At 37.0% G+C, this 19,317-nt stretch overlaps 1 protein-coding gene across 6 annotated transcripts in view; it reads left to right on the top strand.

Annotated features, from left to right (window-relative positions):
• ATP8A1 (ATPase phospholipid transporting 8A1) overlaps nt 1–19,317 on the top strand; it is a 240,458-nt gene that overhangs the window by 103,588 nt on the left and 117,553 nt on the right. For all 6 annotated transcript variants that reach the window (XM_077136764.1, XM_077136763.1, XM_077136767.1 and 3 more), the window contains 3 exons: nt 4,109–4,178; nt 13,632–13,716; nt 16,227–16,366. In XM_077136764.1, the coding sequence (XP_076992879.1) occupies nt 4,109–4,178; nt 13,632–13,716; nt 16,227–16,366 (295 nt within the window). The remainder of the gene's footprint in view (nt 1–4,108; nt 4,179–13,631; nt 13,717–16,226; nt 16,367–19,317) is intronic.

Genomic DNA, 19,317 nt, shown 5'->3' with positions numbered 1-19,317 from the left:
ACAAATGATTTGTGGGTGCAGTTTAAAAATATGTCTGAAATGTAATAGTCTGCATCACAGCTTTAGATATAGGACCCAGGAGTCTTATGCCTAGTGATCTAGAAACATTATACTTACAGGTGCTAAGATTCATCAGAGAAAGGAATCCACCCTTGTAATATCTAATTGTCCTTGGGGTTTCAGAAACCATATCCATGTCTCTATTAGGTATAAAACCAATACCCAGGGTACATGGGTGATTCATTGATAGAATGCCTGCCTGCCATGCAGGAGACCTGGGTTCACTTTCTGGCCCATGAACTCAAAAAACAAACAAAAAAAGTCAACAAGTGGTGCTATGATAACTGGATATTCTCATAGAAAAAGGATGGAGTGTGATTCTTGCTCACACAGCATTCCAAAAAAAAAAAAGGCAAAAGAACAGACAGCACAGTGATTCTTCTGCTGACTCTACTGACTTCGTTTCTTGAGGCTGTTGATAGAAGCCTTCAATTATAATCAGTGATGTCTCTTTTGAGTTTTTGGCTTATTTTTCCTGCATGACTATGTAGTTTCCCAACTAACTTATGTTCTTTTTCTTTTTAATTAAAGAAGTTGCGGGTTTACTGAACAATCATGCATAAAACATAGGATCCCCATATACCACCCTGTCACTAACACCTTGCATTGGTGTGGTACATTCGTTACAACTGATGGAAGCACATTTTTATATTCGTACTATTAACTGTAGTCCATCATTAAAGGCGTCACTCACTGTTTATGTAATGCAGTTCCATAGCTGTTTTATTTTTTTTTAGCTTTTAGTTTTGTCCTATTTATCGTGTATACAGCCTAACATTTCCTTTTCACTGCATTCAGATATATTTTGAGGGCACTGCTTTCTTAGATTCAGGGTTTATACACATGGAAATTCCTCGTTTTGATTCAGAGTCTATATGCATGGTAACTTCTTGCCCCTATGTTTTTGGGGCAGATAGGCCTCAGCTATAGGCAAGAGGGTCTTTAAAGATTGCATCACCTTTCACAGGACACTTTAAAGTATCTTCATGATTGTGATGAAAAAATAGTATTGTTGCCCAAGGAAATAAGTGTCCACCTTTTCTCTTGACCTCTCTCCCACAGAGGACAGACTGGTACACTGACTAGGAGTGGCATTTCCTTTTCTATGCCAACTTTGATTGCTGTGGTTAATATGCCAATGGTTAATGACAAAAGTAATGGGGTGTGTTCAACTTTTTATTTAAAAACTTTTTTTTTTAACTTATATACTGAGAGGCCCAAGTGAAGACGAATAAGAGGAAACTGGAATCAAGTAAACTCAAAGTGCCTCCCTGTCACTTTTCATGTTAAAGTGACTATTTTATTTAAGCCTACTTGTATTATACCTGCCACTTTGCAGTACAGTCATTGGCATTTGGAAATGTGTTTATTAAACACACACTTAGAAGTCACTGTGCTAGGTGATAAGTGCCACGAAGAAATATGAAACAAGATTAGGAGTTTTAAGTTCTTTTAGGATGCTATGAGGAGAGTAGGCTTAAAAGTGGAAGTAAGAAAAGTGCTAAGATTCTGTTAAATTAGTCTCTATAAGAGGAGTTAGTGGCTTAGGCTAGGATGATGGTATAAAACAAAGAGAAGTGAATAGAATCCAGATTCATTTTTGAGGGATGTCAGTGGAGGCTTTTCATGGATTGAATGTGGAGGGTGAAAAGAGGGAGGAGTTAGGTCTCCAGTATGAACAACTGGGTAGACAGAGGTTTATACAGATGGAAGAGCCAAAATAGAAGCAAATTTGGAGGATGAGATATTTGGAATCATTGCCTTTTTTTTTTTTTTTGCATGGGCAGGCACCACCGGAAATCGAACCCGGGTCTCCAGCATGGCAGGCGAGAACTCTGCCACTGCGCCACCATTGCCCGCCCTGGAATCATTACATTTTAGTTGTCTGTAAGACATACAATTGGAGATGACATTGTATGTAAGGGTCTAAAACATAATAAGTCTATGCCTAAAATAGAAATTCGGTAGTCATTGGCCTATAAATAGTATTTAAAGCTATAAAAATGAGTTGGATCTCCTGGAGATAAATACAGAGTGAGAAGAAGAAGGCTGAGGACTGAGCCATAAATCACTCCAACTTTTAAGGGTTAGTTAGAAAACAAGGCATCAACAAAAGAAACTGTTTTATGCCTAAAGAAGTAGAGGATAGATAGTAGCCCAGAGCCAAGAGGAGAGAGGCTTTCAAGAAATCGTCATCTATGCAAGGGCTGCAACTAGGTTAGGTAAATTGAAACCTGATAATATGTGTTGGATTTAGCTGTTCATTGGAATGGTGGGGAGAGAAGCAAGAGGAAAATGGCCTGGAAAATGAAGACAAGAAAACTGGAGACAGTGTATAACGATTGTTTTGAGAAGTTGCGCAGTGTAGTGGAATACAGAGGGTTAAAAGTGGGTGTGGAATTGGCAGGTGATGGGGGTCGGTGATTGGGGCCATATTGTAGGGGAGGTTTTACAGCAGCGTGTTTAAATGCTGATGAGAAATATCCATTACATAAGAAGTCACAAGCTCTGGAGAAAGTGAGGTAATCTTTGGAGTGAAATTAACTGAAAGAGGATGAGAGAAGGTTCACAGCATGTGTGAAAGGAAGGCCTCTGATAGGAAGAGAACTGTTTCCTCCATTGTATCTGGGAAAAAGATGTAGGTGGAGGGACACGTGTAGATGCAGGTATAGGTTTTGGGGCAGAAAGGAATTTTCCTATCTTCAGGCTTCCAGCCAAGTTAACTTGTGAAAATTCAAAGGGTTTTTGGTGATAAGGGAGCATTTAAAATTTGGATAGTGAAGAAGATATGCAGTGGCCATGCAGAGAGAAAGAACAAGCTTACTAGAGAAATGTGGTGGACTGCTGGCCAGTATGGAGCATCCAGTGGCTGCTGAATATCACATGTTTCCTAATCTCTGAGGCTGGGTGACTTTTCAACACTTACTCTGCTTTAGCCACAGAAAGGGTACCCATCGACCTAGGATTTGGGGATTTCGCCAGGAGGAGAGATGAGCAGAGAAGTTGAGAAATTTGGGACCATGTTAACAAAGCTGGTTTAAGGGTAGCTTAAATCCAGCAAAGCTAAGGTAGAGAACATATAGGCCTCTTTGTAAATGAGGCCCGATTAAATATGTTAATAAAGCGCAGGGATGTAGATTGGAGGTGGTGATACAATGGGGATTATAGATAATGATGAAATTTAAATATTTCTTGACATCAGTAGTAGAAACTCCTGAGTCTATGTTATGCTCTCATACCTGACTGCTACTCTGTGTTGGACTTATCTCTGTTTTTTAACATCCAAAGTCATAAAGTAACACAAATTGATATACACACTTGAGAAGTCCCTCTTGCCCCTCAGTTCTGGAGACAATGTTTATACACACACAATTATGAATGAGACTTGATACTGTTAAATGCTATTATGTCATTTGGTCTTTCAGTGTCTTTGCTGTCTCTTTGCTAATGCATTAGAAATGTTTTATGTTTGACAGTTTTTATTAGACTATTTATATTGACAGCCACAATGTTAAAATGTCTGTTCTTTATTTTGCTAGTATAAATTAAATTATTGCCTAATGCCAGAGGTTTTCTAACAGTCATTGAAAATCAACAGTTGTGAATGTGTAAGTTGCTTTCTAAAGTTTTTGCCTTTATGTGCAATGAGGTATGTACTTAAAAGTTAGTTAGGATTTCTGTTTTATCTAAGAGCTATAACATGATTCATCTTTAAGATAATGGCTTAATTATTTTTTCAAATCTGAAAACATTGAACCAGAACTAGTCTCTACCCTGGTGGGTATTAATTCTTGCAGGTTTCAAGGGAGTCATTTTGTGAATTATTCTTCCAGGGCAGTAGATGTTATCCTGGTGCCTTAAATAATGTAATGTAACATTCAAAGGTGCCCACTGTACACCTAGTGGATAGTTTACGTGGAGGAGAGGGCTCATAATTCGGTGAAATTTATTTTTTCACTGTGAATATTAAAATATGTGAGGCATGGCAAACGTATATATGCACATTCCCAGTAAGAAGACACATTATGGGAAAATCTCTTTCTTTCAGCTCTAGAAAAAGAATGTCAGTGATTGTTCGTACCCCATCCGGGAAGTTACGGCTTTACTGCAAAGGAGCTGTAAGTTTTACTTTTCTCTTTTACGGTTTTGATTTATGATGATTCTTAATGTATCTGTTACCATTCTGCTATGGAAATGTAACCCAGATGTGTAACATGAAGTTGATGACATCCACTTTTGTTGGTGTTTTATAGTAATAGAGTTCAGCCACTTCTGATGAAATGTGGAATTCCTCCTGGGTGAATTTGCTGCTTTGGTTATCTCTGTAATTCAGTTTTTGATATATAATATTTGAGGCTTACAGTATATAAACTATGTTAGAAAACATTAAAATATATTTTAAATTATATTACAAAGTAGTTATCCACACCAATTGGAGAATAATTTTCTAAAGACCATAGAAATAAAAAAGGATCAAAAGTACTGCAACAGTTTTTTTATAGTGATTATTATTTATCTTGTGTTGCTTTACTTATAATGGAATATTTTTTTGAGAAAGCTAATTTAAATTTTTTATTCTAATAACAAATATACAACCTAAAACTCCCTTTACCATATTCCCATATATAATTCAGTGGTGTTAATTACATTTGCAATGTTGGGCCACCATCTCCACCATCCAAAACTTTTCCATCACCCCAAATGGAAACCCTGTACCAATTAAGTATTAACTCTCCACTTGCTACCCTTTACACCAGCCCCTTGTAACCTGTGTTATAGTTTCTGACTCTATGTATTTAATTATTCTCATTTAATGAATTCATACATTATTTGTCTTTTTTGTGTCTGGCTTATTTCACTCAACATGGTGTCTTCAGAACTTCATTACCTTTTATAGCTGAATAATATTCTTTTGTGGGTATATACAGCATGATGTTTATCCGTTTATCTGGGTTGGTTGCAACAGTTGGGTTGCTTCTATCTTTTCATAACTGTGAATAATGCCATTAAGAACATCAGTCTGAAAATATCTGTTTAAGTCCCTGCTTTTAGTTAGTTTGAACATATACCTAGAAATGGAATTCCCAGGTCATATGGTAATTCTATACTTACCTTTTTGAGGAACCGCCATTTTACATTTCTGACCAACAATGAATGAGGCTTCCTATTTCTCTACATCTTCTCTAACACCTGTTATTTTTCTGTTTTTTAATAGTAGCCATTCTGATGGTTGTGAAATGGTATCTTATTGTGGTTTTGACTTACATTTCCCTGATGTCTAATGATACTGAGCATCTTTTCGTGTGATTATTGGTCACTCGTATATCTTCTTGGAGTAATATCTATTCAACTATTTTGCCCATTTTTTAATTGCATTGTTTGTCTTTTTGCAATGTGTTGTAGGATTTCTTTATACATTCTGGATAGTAAATCCTTACCAGACATGTGGTTTTCAAATATTTTCTCTCATTGTGTAGGTCATCTTTTTATTTCTTGATGAAGTCCTTTGCACCAAAGTTTTAATTTTGATGAGGTCTCTTCTATATACTTTTTTTTCTGTGGCTTATGCTCTTGGTGTAAAAGTCCTGGAGATGCTACCCTATGTTTTCCTTCTAGGAGCTTTATGTTTGGGTTCTTATATTTAAGTCTTTGACCCCATTTTTGAGTTAAATTTTATATTCAGTATGAGGTAAGTGTCCATCTTCATTCTTTTGCATATGGAGATCCAGTTTTCCCAGCACCATTTGTTGAAAAAACTATTTTTTCCCAATTGAGTGGACTTGCCCCCCATATCCAAATTCAGTTGGCTATAGATTTGAGGGTTTATTTCTAAACTCCGATTCCGTTGATATATAACTCTGTGCTTGTGCCAGTACTATGCTGTTTTAATTACTGTACCTTTGTAATAGTTGTATAATCAAGAAGTGTAAATCTTCAGCTTCATAAATTGCTTTGGGTAGAATTGACATCTTAACAATATTTAATCAGTGCTGGGGAGGGCATGGAGGAGGGGCCAGCAAGGGTGCCATGAACTTCTTCTCCATTTTTAAAGCTGTGTTTTCTTGATTTGGCACTCATCCGGTGACTGCAATCATTTAACCAGGGTTTTGAAGAATATGGCTCTGCCAGTTTTTCTAGTGTTCAAAGATTCTGTCAGGGAACAGCACCCTGAACAGTCTTATGCTACATCTTGATTGACCAGAAACCATAACTAAATTTTCAACAATTGGTTGGTTTTTGTATATTGGCAGGTTGTATTGACAGTAATACAACTTGTATTAATCTAATGGAATTTTCCTAATGAAAATATGTTTTAAATCTTGGAAAAATGAGAGACTGTGGACCAAGACCTTTTTTGTTATTATGAGATCAGTTTCCTTCTTGAATTATCTTTTCTGGAAACCTAGTTTGTGAACTTCCTAACTGGAACTTACCAATTTTAAATAGAATCAGTGACCTTGCTTTATACATGTAAACTTGGAAACTGAATTTATTAAAAATATTAAGCCAATTTTTAAAAATTTCTACTGAAATGTTTGTTGATGCCTTGATTTAAAAAGCTTTAGATGCAATTCTGGAATGCCTTGGTTTTAAAGCCTTTTGGTGGAATTATTTCATGATGTTGCCTGAATTTGGTTTTAGAACTACCTTGGTTTTATGTCCTCATTGATTCAAACATCTAATTTTACTGTGTACATTATTTCTACCAGACTTTGAATTGGGTTTTGGAGACACAAAGATAAGTAAGATCCAAGACTTGTCAGGAGCTTGAGATGAGTCAGAGAAATATATGTAAAGAAAGCCCATTAAGATAAGTAAGCCCATATCTGAGGGATACTGTACAGATTTTCCACATACCAAAGTGAATTATAAGACATACTCATAAAGAGTAAACAGTCTGCAAACTGTAACATTTAGTGATAAAGGAATAAGGAGAACCTTTAAGAACGCTCATTTTATATAGCTGATATCTATCCAGTTTACTACAACTAACTCACGTACTTTCTTTTTTAGTTTTTAGTACTATTTTACCTAAAAACTTTGTTGAGTTATTGAAGAAAGAATAAAAGAATTTAACCTCCTTATTGAATAGCCATGGGGATGGTTTACAAATACTAACTTGTTTATTACATTGTTTCCTCCCACCCCCAAATGGGCTATGAAATGTGGTTAGGTAATAAAATTGCATAAACTTGTAAAACAGCATGGAGCTGGGAAAAAAAAAACAGCATGGAATGTTTGAGAACTACTTGTAGCTTGGCAGGACATAGCTGAACAGTAGGCTGGCAAGGTAGGCATGGGTTAGTTTGAACTTTTTTTTTTTCATACTCAAGAACTTGTATTTTTTTTCCTGATCATTCTGATACCACTTAAGAAGATGATTTAGTGCTGACAAGAGATGAATGCAGAGCTGCCAGCTGAGGCTATTGAAAAGGCAAGAGTCGATTAGGATCCAAACCAATACAGTTGCAAGAAGTTGGAGGAGGGAGATATAGGACTTAGTATTTGATTGCATGTGGATGATGAGGGAAAAGATTATCGAGGATTATTACCAGACCTTTGCTTGGCTGACTGAGTATGATTAAATGCTGCCACTAATCAACACAGAGAATTGGGAGGTACCTCTGGGCCATCAAGGCAGAGATAACTGGATTTCAAGGGGAAGAAATCTGGGGTTCGGATATGTATTTAGAAATTAAAAAGGTGTAGCTGAAAAGTAAAAGCAGTACTTTGATAAAATCTTATATAAAGAAGATATTACATGAAAAGAGAAGAGGGCTATTGAAGGAGCAGTTTGAAAGACCAGACTAAAAAGGGATACGGAGTTAAAGAAGAAAAAGTAAAAAGCTGTAGACCACTTCTCTAAGTTTGATATTTGGGAGAAGATTTATTAACCAATTAAATAACAAATATTTATTAACCTATTAATAACAAAAGTTGCAAAATAAAACAGCTAAGGAGTAATTTTGAATTTGCAAAATTAGCAAAAATAAATAAGAATTATAAATCCCAGTGTGGCAAAACTAGGGTTTATATTTTACTCCCTTGCTTAAAATCCAACAGCTTTGGTAGGAGTGTGGAGTATTGCAGCTGCTGTGTGTGGTGGTGGGGCTGGGGGCATAGTTGGGTGGTTACTTGAAAGGTAACCATATTGCTGCTGTGTTACCCTTTGATCCCATTTATGGATGTATTCTCAGGGGAGTTGAAAGCAAGGACTTCAAACAGATATTTGACCCCAGTGTTCATGGCAGCATTATTCATGTCAGCCAAAGGGTTGAGGCAGCCTCAGTGTCCATTGATGAGTGAGTAGATGGAAAGAAAGCAGTATGTCCATGCATTGGAGTATAATTTGGCCATGATAGGGAGTGTTACAGCATAGGCAAGCCTTCATGTTGAGTGAAATAGTGTGGAGAGAGTTCTTATACAGTGAGTTATGGGAATACAGGCCCAAGCAGAACAGAGACCTTCAGCAAATGACTGCTTTATTACTTAAACAGAACAAAGGGTCCAAAGGGGCAAGGGAAGAGATCCCATTGTGGCCAGTCCCCAGGGAGACCAGCTCCACATACCCTACTTTATGTCGGAGATGAAGTGCACTTATGCCACCCAAGTATTGGGTTCTTATATACCTCAGATGGAGGAGGGCCTTGCAGTGAACAGAAGCATTCATCAAGGGCTCACCTTTGTTCACTGGCAAGCAGCTGGGGCTGCTGGATTTCACATCTCCTGTTGGGTTGCTTGCAGTCTCTTGCAAAATGGAAACATTTCAGACACCTGCAGGCAAACAAGAAAAAATGGAAATACACTGAGCACCTGTGTGCATACACACACTAGGGGGAAAGGAAGGGTGGGCAAGGGCTGGTAGATGACTGCTGAGTGTGTCCATGACTTTCTAAATAGGCCAGACACAGAGACAGATGTAGTGCAAGTTCACCTGCATGAAATGCCTAGGATATGTGAATTCACAGAGGCAGAAAGTCAAGTGTAGTTTTCCAAGGGCAGGGGAAGAGGAATGGGATGTTAAAGCATATGGGTTCAGGATTTCTGTTTGGGATAATAGAAAAGTTTTGGTGATGGTAGCACATCATGAGTGTGATTAATCCCACTGTATTGTATGGTTGGAAGTGGTTGAGATGGGAAATTTTAAGTTGTATTTATATGTAATCACAATCTTAAAAAAGAGAGACTAAAGAGGCAATGACAATGCAATACATGATCCTGGACTGGATCCAATAATGGAGGAGAAAATACCCAAAAGGACATTATTGAGACAATTGAAAAAAATATATATTTTATGACAGTGTTAAATTTCTTGAACTTGGTAACTATACTTAGTGCAGTTACATAATAAATGTTCTTGTTCTTTGGAAATGTACATGGAAGTTATCGAGTGTTAAAGTAGCAGGATGTATGCATTCTACTCTTACATGTTTAGAATAGGTAGGTGGATAGAATGAATGACATAGCAAACATGGCAAAACATTAAAAGTTGGTAAATCTGGGTATCTGGGTGGGGGTATATCAGAGTTCTCTATATTGTTTTTGTATTATTGTTGCAACTTTGCTGTGAGTTTAAAATTATCTCAAAATAAAAAGCTTTTAATAAAAAGAGAGAGAGGAGGGCTAAAGGTGCAAAGTATAAGATCCAAGAAGGGAATCTGCAATTACGAAAGTCTTGGGGACCTGTTGATTCCTTAGAAGGAATAATCAAATGACAAGTGCCACAGAAAACCTACGTAATATAAGAAAATTAAATTGACAGAGTTTTTGTACATAGAAGATAGGCTTTAGCAAATGAATATGAATGCTGAATCATTAAATTGATATCTCTTTTAGTCTCTAGTATTTTAGAGCAGCTAGAAGTAAAAACCTAAAATTGTGAGTTGTAACCCATGTCAAAGTCTGAAATATGTTCTACAATTAATTGTGCTGTGCCTTGAAATTTACAGCTTTTTTGTATATATGTTATTTTTTACAAAAAGGAAAATAAGTTGATTGTGATAAGTATTTATAATCATAATTATTAAAATTTTTTATTTATTATAAATAAATCTAGCCTCCTAAATTCTGAAGCACCTAGAAGGAAAAATACAAGAGGATCATATGGAAGCCTATGACAAACTCTGAGTCTGTCCTATAACCACTTGCTAAAGAGTGCTTTGAAAACTATTGCTTTTTTATTTCTTTATTTTGTATATATGTTATACTATACAATACAAAAGTTAAAAAAGAAGCAATTGGCAGTATTTTCCAGTGAACGTAACGCAATATGTTCGTACTCTGATGTATCTCTTCTATTCCAATATTATAACAATAAAGGGCATAGCATGAAGAGAAAATAGAAAGACAAAGTCAGACCCAAAAACAAGATATATGTCCTTGTAGACCAAAATACAGGTCTCAGACTCTGGGTTCAGAAGTGAAGCAATAGCTGGGAGTTTGTCTTCTGTAGAGCAATGGAGACAGTCAGTAATTTAAGTAAAATGTAGATGGGAACCAGCATCCCTGCTCTGAAACCTAAGACACTGGTAAGATTTCCCAGTCATAAGAAGTGACTGAGGAAAGGTCATGCCAACCTCAGGGCAGGCAGCTGCGGGGCTAGAGAGGTGGAAAGAAAGATTCTGATGCTGTATTGGATAAGTAATACCAGTAGTGTTTTTCAGTTCGCCTTTGAAGACTGGGTTCTAAATAGGAAGCAAAGAAGAAACAACTTTAAAACTACTAGATTGGGGTTCATGCAAAAAGGGAGCGTGGGAGCGAAAGTTGGAGACACATGAGGAAACTCAGGGCAAGAAAAAGAAAAAGCAGCATGAGCAACTGGACTGTGAATTCACTCCAGGTTATATCAACTATATAGACCAGTCTGACAAGGAGTATGTAGAGCTCAACGTAATATAGGAATTACAACCGTTTCGAAACCATAAAAAGTCAGTAAACAAGGATATAAGTAAAATAAATAGAAACTGTAAATGTATTTAAGGAAAAATTCAGTAAATAGAGCAAACTCTGGATTAGACGTAGTTGAAGGGATCACGGTGCTGTTCGTGAACTGGAAGATGATACTGAAGAGTTAATCCAGAAAACAGCACCAAGAGAGGCTGACTGTGTGTGTGTGTGTGTGTGTGTGTGTGTGTGTGTGTGTGTGTGTGTGTGTGTGTACTTGGATAATTTTCTTTTCCTGTTCTTTCCCAGATATTCTGCAATGAATAAAAGCAAGAAAATGTCTTGCTTTATTAATTTTCAAATGATAAAAAAAGGGAAAATGCAAAATTTCTATCTATAATAGTAGCTCATTTAGGACAAGTTACATTTGTACAAATAAAAGTTTAGTTTATTCAAGGAGAATAAAAATCTTGCCCCAAGATTTATATGCCGAAGGAAATTAGAAACTTGGCAAATAAACTTAGCGCCTTGGAGGCTTTAAAGTGATTGAAGGAATGTTTGGAAAATTCAAAGTAAGTGTCCTTTTAATATATTCCTGTGTCATATACAAAAAATACCACATCTGAAAGTAGTTGTTTTTAGTGGCTCAAATCACTGCATTAGAGGCAAAGGATAAAGGATTCTGAATAGCATGTATAAACACAGGAAATGTTTGTCTGTCTTTAAATATGTTTGTCTTTAGTAAACATTCTACTTCATAGGGATCCACACTTCATGCTGCAGGTCAGCACTGCCTCACCATGTAACCTGACAGTGAGAGCAGATTCCTGGATGATAACTGGCTGATTTATAGCAAGATTATATTGATAACTTCTGTATAAATAGCATGCTTAAATAAGGAACTATGTAGGACCTCTTTTTTACAGCTTCCTTCTTGTGCTGTCCTTGTTTATTTGGCAATATTATATGATGTGGCATGGATGTAAATAAAATGTCAGAATGATTGAGGATCACATCAAGCATTTTATTCATTTAACAAATATTTACTGAATATTTACAAGTCACTGCAGGTGATAAGGCTAGAGTAGTGTTTGAACTTCAGTCTAAAAGATAATTAGGAAAACAAGTTTTTTTAATGAAAAGTTACCTAAAATGAATTGCTAACTGTAGATTTTAACTTTCCTTGAAGCCCTAGGCTCTTTACATAAGTGACCAGTTTGTGCTGTGCCTTTCCAATAACATCCCCTCATCATAATTTTCCATTTTTGTGTTGCTAAGGGTCAGAACTCTAGATAATTAAATCCAGTTAAAGTTTTCAACAACATAGACTCAGTAGGTTCTAAGTCTGGTCCTGGGGGGGGGGTGGGGGGGTGGAGGGGGAAGCGGGTTGCATATGCTTTAGTATCTGCAAAGAAGCCTTTTCAGTTCCTAGAAATATACCAAACAGTTGATATAGCCCTCTGAACACATGAGCATTACTATGAGTCGAAAAGTGTCTATATATCTTTATTTTTATTTTTCACATGTAAGCATGGCCAATTGTGATTTTTGTTTTAAAAACATACCGTATGTTTAATGCAAATAGCCACTGCCTTTCCAGATACTGAAAATAAAGTCGAAAATTAATTTATTCTATTCTGAACATCAGTTTCTTCCATTAGAATGTATACATTGCAGAATGTAACGTTCCTGAACTTTTTACCTATCGCTGTTATTTGCATGATTTTAATTTTTTCTTGAGGATTTTTATGACTATGTAATGGATTATTTTAATTTGATTGAAACTTTCATTAGCTTCTGGAAAAAGCAGAGTTTGTAAGTTATACGTTGGATTCTCAGGAAGGAGCCATGAGAGGAAATTATCTTTCCTTTTGCTTCGTCCCCCTTCCCATTCCACCACTAAAAAATAAGAGAAATTCATAATTGGGACCTGGAATATTCCATCTGTTCTGAGGTTGCTAGGTTCTATTGCTCTCAGGGGTTCTAAATCATACTCTATTAGTCTGCTTCCAAGTCTCAGACCTGAGACTGGGAACCGAAAATAGTAGGTAATACCACTGAGAAAGTAATTGCAGGTAAATGATTTATTTTTTCCTGATCTAATAAAACCATGAAGGCTGAACATTAAAATTCTTAAAACATTAAACCAAAGCAAAAGGATAACTAGAGAATCAATAGGCACTTTATAAAAGGAGGGAAAATTGGATGAACAGAAGTGGCACCTAAGGTGAAAGCTGAAAAGGACTTTAAAGATAAACCAGTAATTGCATTTTACAGATTAAGTAAATCAAATCTCAGAGCCTTGAGTGATTCAGTCAGAAATATACAGTTTGTCCAAGGTTCTTTCCTCTTATGCCCCACTGGCCTTCTCACTAGATTTAGCTCAGTTTTTCTCAACATCTTTTCCTCTGTAAGCACTGACCTGTATGTGAGTGTTATGAGATATTGTTAGAATATGAGATTTTAAACATTGAAGTAACTAGGGATTTATTCAGTAAGAAGAAAGATGGAAAATGCAGTGCTAGAACCTTAACTTTATTAGGAAAAAAATATTTTAGACTTTCATATTATTGCTAAAGGTAATTGGTTGTCTTTATACTGATTTGCTACTAATAGCGTTGCTGGCATCCACTTCATTAAATTCGTAAGGCTTAATTAAGCTTAATTGCCATCTGTTTACTTTCCAGGACACTGTAATTTATGATCGACTGGCTGAGACTTCAAAATACAAAGAAATTACCCTAAAACATTTGGAGCAGTTTGCTACAGAAGGTGAGTGTAATATGGCAATAAAGTATGATTAAAATAAAAAGAAATCCTATGCTCTTGATATCTTGCATAATCATTATTATTTTACTTAGAGATTTTTAAAAGTAGGGTATTTATTATTGATTATTGTTTAGATTATAGTGGATTATGCAATCTGCTCATCCTAGCCAGTATTTTCATTTTACTTTATATCAAACTGAATTAAAATGTTGAGAGATTTTGTCCCCATGCTTTGTGGGGTAGGGCATGGAAACATGTTTCACTCTTTACAATGAATACTATTTACTATTTAAATATATATAAATTCTCAAGCAATTCATTAGGAGATAGAAGTAAGAGTCAAGCAATGATATTTCTAATCCCCCTGAGAAAGAGAAGAAATCAATAAAATTAGCAACTATCAAGCAGTTGTTCAATTTGGTTTCAACTCAAGACTTTGTAAAGCCCGTTTCACATGCCAGACTTGGTGTGAGGCCTTGAATCACGGTGAACAAGATTAACATGGTCTTTGTCCTCCTGAAACAATATGACCTAGAAGACAAAAGAGGACACAGTCAAGTGGGTTGATCTAGACTAGATGAAAGGTAAGTGAGGATAGTGAGGTATAATGATTATTTCCTCCAAGAACTTGTACAGTCATCTCTAAACGTAACCACAGTTGTCAGAACTGCACCTGAATCTTCTATCTTAAGTTTTCACCCTTTTGCTTCAATTAGAACTGTTGCCCCTGGCACCAAATCTGACCTCTGATCAAATCTTTTTTCCCCTTAATCCAAACTATAAAAAGATAGGAATGTTTTTGAAAGTGCTGGGCTTTTGAAAGCTCACAATTCTTCTCCAAAATGCAAGAGCATGGAAACACATATGTCCATGGAGTTCACATTCCTTAAGCCACAACCTAAGATAGACCTAATACCCTACCCACCATACAGCACAGGTTGTTTTGGGAGAACAAGGGAGAACTGTCTTTCTCCTCTCTGGGTGGATGATAAACAAAGATTATCCAACTCCTAGATAAATTTGAATTGGCTTAGTCTGTACCTCCACCCCATTCTCTCTGGCCCTTGGCTGAATGACACTTCTACTCCATGGCTAGCCTAAGTGAGTTTTTCAGCCAAGTTTCCAAAAGAGAAAAGCATTTTCCAATATGGCCTCAGAGATTTAAGTTCTATACTCAGTGATCTGGCAATAGGCAGGGAACCCTGCTCCTTGTTTAGAAGGTATAATCCTCTGGGTGCCATATGCACCTTTGCTTCTTGCTTCTGACCTAGTCCCCTAGCCATGTTTTATTGGCTCATGATCTTTAGGGCATGCATCTGGTCAACCCTAAGAGTTAAATGACTGTGAGTGAGGATGTCTTCTTCGGAACCTAGATAACTGCTTCCTTCTGTGGCTGACAAATGCTTTTTCCTCCTAACTGTTCCAGTTCATCTCCTTTTTCATTGCTGAGAATAGCCTCCAATTAAATTTTGAAATCAATTACACTGGGGGTAGGTGACATCAGACATCATCTTTGACTGTTTTCCCCAGGCATTTCTGATAAGCTGTTCTTTTTTGCCACTATCCCTCAACTATACCTAAACTCTTTGTACTACACATTTACAATGGTAAAGAGCAATGCTAAATACAGTCATATATTGCAGTAAGAGGAAGGTGGCTCTCTAGTAGATTCCCATTAAGGTCCCTCCTTTCCTTCCTTCATAAACATCTATGAAGTCACTATGGCTAGCCGTCTACTTAAGAACCAGGGCAAGGTACTGGAGTTATAGGTATGAAGAAATCAAGGTTACCCCACAGGAGCTTTTATCAAGTACAAGAGACCACAAGAAAAACAGCATGAAGGGCGGGCCACGGTGGCTCAGCAGGCAAGAACACTCGCCTGCCATGCCAGAGGACCCGGGTTCGTTTCCCGGTGCCTGCCCATGTGAAAAAAAAAAGAAAAATAGCATGAAGCTCACTATGTAGGAGTATTTTGGGATTTCAGCCTGTGGGGTCTGGTAGGGAGGAGTGGCTTCAATGAGATGATTAGTAAACTAAATCTTAGAGTAGATGCAAGGCAGGATTGGAAGGAGTGGGCGAGTAAGGAGAACGCGTGACCAGTATATGCAAAGCAGGGTGCTTAAGACCATTGATATGTAGGAAGTGAGTGCAGAGAATGGGGTTGCAGGCAGTTGATAAAATGAACATGAGCCATACTTTGGGGTTTGGACTTCATCCTGGAGAACCATTCGAAGATTTCAACCAAAGGAATAACCTGTTAGCATTGAGACTCTAGTCACTTCAGATCTGAAGGATGGATTGAAACGGCTGGAAATGAAAGCAGGGTGCCAACTGTAAAGGCTAGGGAATCCTTAGTATGAATTGTAGAGGACTTTGTCATAATTGAATTGAATTTCAGCCTATTTGAATGTTATCATCTTTCCAAAATGAAACTCTTAATTAATTATGGAAACTTCCGACTTCTGAATGCAATCTTACTTGGTGCTGGCGGTGGTGTTTGCTCCCTTTTTCAGGGTTAAGAACATTATGTTTTGCTGTGGCTGAGATTTCAGAGAGTGACTTTCAGGAATGGCGAGCAGTGTACCAGCGTGCCTCAACATCTGTGCAGAACAGGCTGCTCAAACTTGAGGAGAGTTACGAGTTAATCGAAAAGGTAGGTACAAGACTGTTTTGCTCATTGTATGGAAAAATTGGTTTCTGAAAATTTTCTATCTCTATTCAAGGGACCAAAGGAATAAAAACCAGAATTGCTTGACATACCACTTACTACTGAATCTCTTCTCATTGTCTGTTTAACCACTGACAAATTTTAGTACAAGTTAATGTTTTTGCTGAAAAGTCTTTGGACTTTAGCATTGATGTGTATAGATCGCCGCTGTTTTTACAATTTTTAGATCAAGGTTAGGTTACTAATTTTCTTGCCAACATGTTCCATTACTCTGCATTACTGAGAATACGGAGTTTGCCTACACACACACACACACACACACACACGCGCATATATACATACATGCAAATACACAGACATACACATGAATGCATATATACAAACATAATATTACTTGCACATGCTTACATATGCAGTTTAAAAATGTGTATATTATATATAACATAAAATAATTAAAGGTAGAGCTGAAGATACAATATAACTAGTAATAAACAATAGATATGAGTAATTGAGTGCTTATATTTGACCTGTCACTGTATTTAAACTTAAATATATATCATTTCTGTGTATAAATATAAATATCTTCATTTTACCAATAAAGAAACTAAAGCTATTCAGCCAGAGAGTGATGTATGCCCTGTGATTGGTAATTTATAAATAGCAAAATATCTTCCTTAAATAAGATTAGTAAACATTTTTATGTATTACTTACTATGTGCCAAGTGCCCTTCAAAGCCCATTCATCTATTAACCTGTTTAATCCTCGCAACATCCCTTTGAGGTGGGATTCTCCCTATTTTAAAGATGAAGAAATCAAGGCCAACAGAGACATTAGGTAACTTGGCCAAGATTCCACAACTAATAAGAGCATGAGCCATATTTCTTACTATGACTCCCGAGTGCATGCCCTAAATCACTCACATATCTTCATTATAACCTTCAGCTTCCCTTTCATTAACTTCCCAGTTACCTAATTCCTTCAGCTCTACCCAAGCTGGCCTATTAGCCACACTGTTGACTTGATCTTGTGTCCAGGTAAGTATAGGTGCCAATTTTTTCCTCCTTCTTCAAAACCATGGTACTTACTATCTTGAAAGGTAGCTGGCACTGTGGACGCCTCCCTGGAATATCGCCCCTCTCCTTCGCCACATACCCTTCCCCTGTAAACCACTGGAAATGCCATGCTCCAACTGTAGGTGGTTTCTCTGTTGTGTACAATTGCTACTTGTTTCTCTAGATATTGTTTTCTTGTGTCCTCAGTAGATTGTGATCGTTTTTAAAAGCCATTTGTTTCTCATACTTCCTCATACTTGGATTTAATTTTGCATCCTGCATATTTCCAAGGAGGTATGTGATAGCTTGTAGGGTACCTAATGACTTGGTGCTCTCCCTTCCCTGTTATATAGGTGTACACAGCAGGGGGCTTATAATTGCTCAACTAATTGAATCTTTTTTATTTTTAATTGTTTTGCCACTTCTTAACATACTTCCATATGATTTATCTCTTAAGGGTATTGTGTGGCAAAAATGATCTGAGGCCATGACCGTAATCTCCCTAAAACCTTTTAACAAAAGGCACATATTGCCATAAAGCACTCATGTAATGACCTTCAAACTTTTGCTTTCTTTACTTTTTCAAGAAGTAAATATAATCACCCTGTTTGGAAATGACTTTTGTCTTCATTTATACCCAATCTGAATATAATATAGCATTTCTTCCTTCATGCTAATGAGATAGAATTAATGTATAGTAAATGTCAATAAAAACTTATTTGAAAATATATTCTAAATACATTAAATTACACTGGAAGCGCACTGTTTTGATTTGCCAATACTGCTGGAATGCAATATACCAGAAATGGGTCGGCTTTTATAAATAGAATTTATTAAGTTGCAAGTTTACAGTTCTAAGCCTGTAAAAAGGTTCAAACGAAGGCATCCAGATAAAGATACCTTGTCTCAAGAAAGGCCGATGGGTCTAAGAGTAGCTCTGTCAGCTGGAAAGGCATGTGGCTGGTTTCAGCTGGGGTCTTTCACATCTGGTTTCGAACAGCTCCCCCCTGAGGCATATACTTTCTGCATCTCCAAACATCTGGGTCTCATGTTGGCTAGAAGCAACTGCATCTGAGGTTTCTCCAAAATGTTTCCCCTTTTAAAGGACTTCAGTAAACCAATCAAGGCCCACCTTGAATGAGTGGCATCACATCTCCATCTAATCAAAAGGCCACACCCACACTTGGGAGTTCCATGGAAGTAATCTAATCAAAAGTAATGCCCACAGCTAGGTGTGTCACATCTCCATGGAAACAATCCAGAGTTTCCCACCCTAAGCAATAGGTCTGGCCCCAAAAATTTGGATCAGGATTAAAACCTGGCTATTCTGGGCCACATAATAGTTTCAAAACAGCATACACACTGCAAAAGAATCTTAGAGGTATTGAATGTATGGTATGTTTGGCATTCTTAATCTGAATATTTAAAGGGTTTATAGATTGCATTTTCTACATTTAGCAGGGTGGGTTTTGTTTTGTTTTGTTTTTTGTATCTGTGAAGTTTTTTTAACTTCCTATACCCAAAGTAGATGTTCAACTTTTTTCCAGCAGATGGTAGTGGTGAGTCACAATGAAATGTAAATCGCCATACATGGAAAGTATTTGTGTATTTTTTAGGTTACAGATACAGAAGCTTCCTTTATGATTGCCTCTTGCCTAAAATAAATGAAAAGAGATTGTATAGTTAATACTTCTTTACTTTGTAATAGGCCATGCTCTAGTGCAATAGGCCATAGCTCTTACAGTTCTGGAGGCTAGAATTCCAAATTCAAGGTGTGGGCGAAATTGGCTCAGAGGGATGAACTCTGCCTTGTCTCTCTCCTGGCTCCTGGTGCTTGCTGTCAGTCCTCCATGTTCCTTGGCTTGTAGGTTATGGCTCCAGTC

This window comes from Tamandua tetradactyla, chromosome 19, assembly GCF_023851605.1.
Source record: "Tamandua tetradactyla isolate mTamTet1 chromosome 19, mTamTet1.pri, whole genome shotgun sequence".
NCBI lineage: Eukaryota > Metazoa > Chordata > Mammalia > Pilosa > Myrmecophagidae > Tamandua > Tamandua tetradactyla.
Note: the sequence above shows the minus strand (reverse complement) of the source record. Positions and strands in the feature narration are given on the sequence as shown.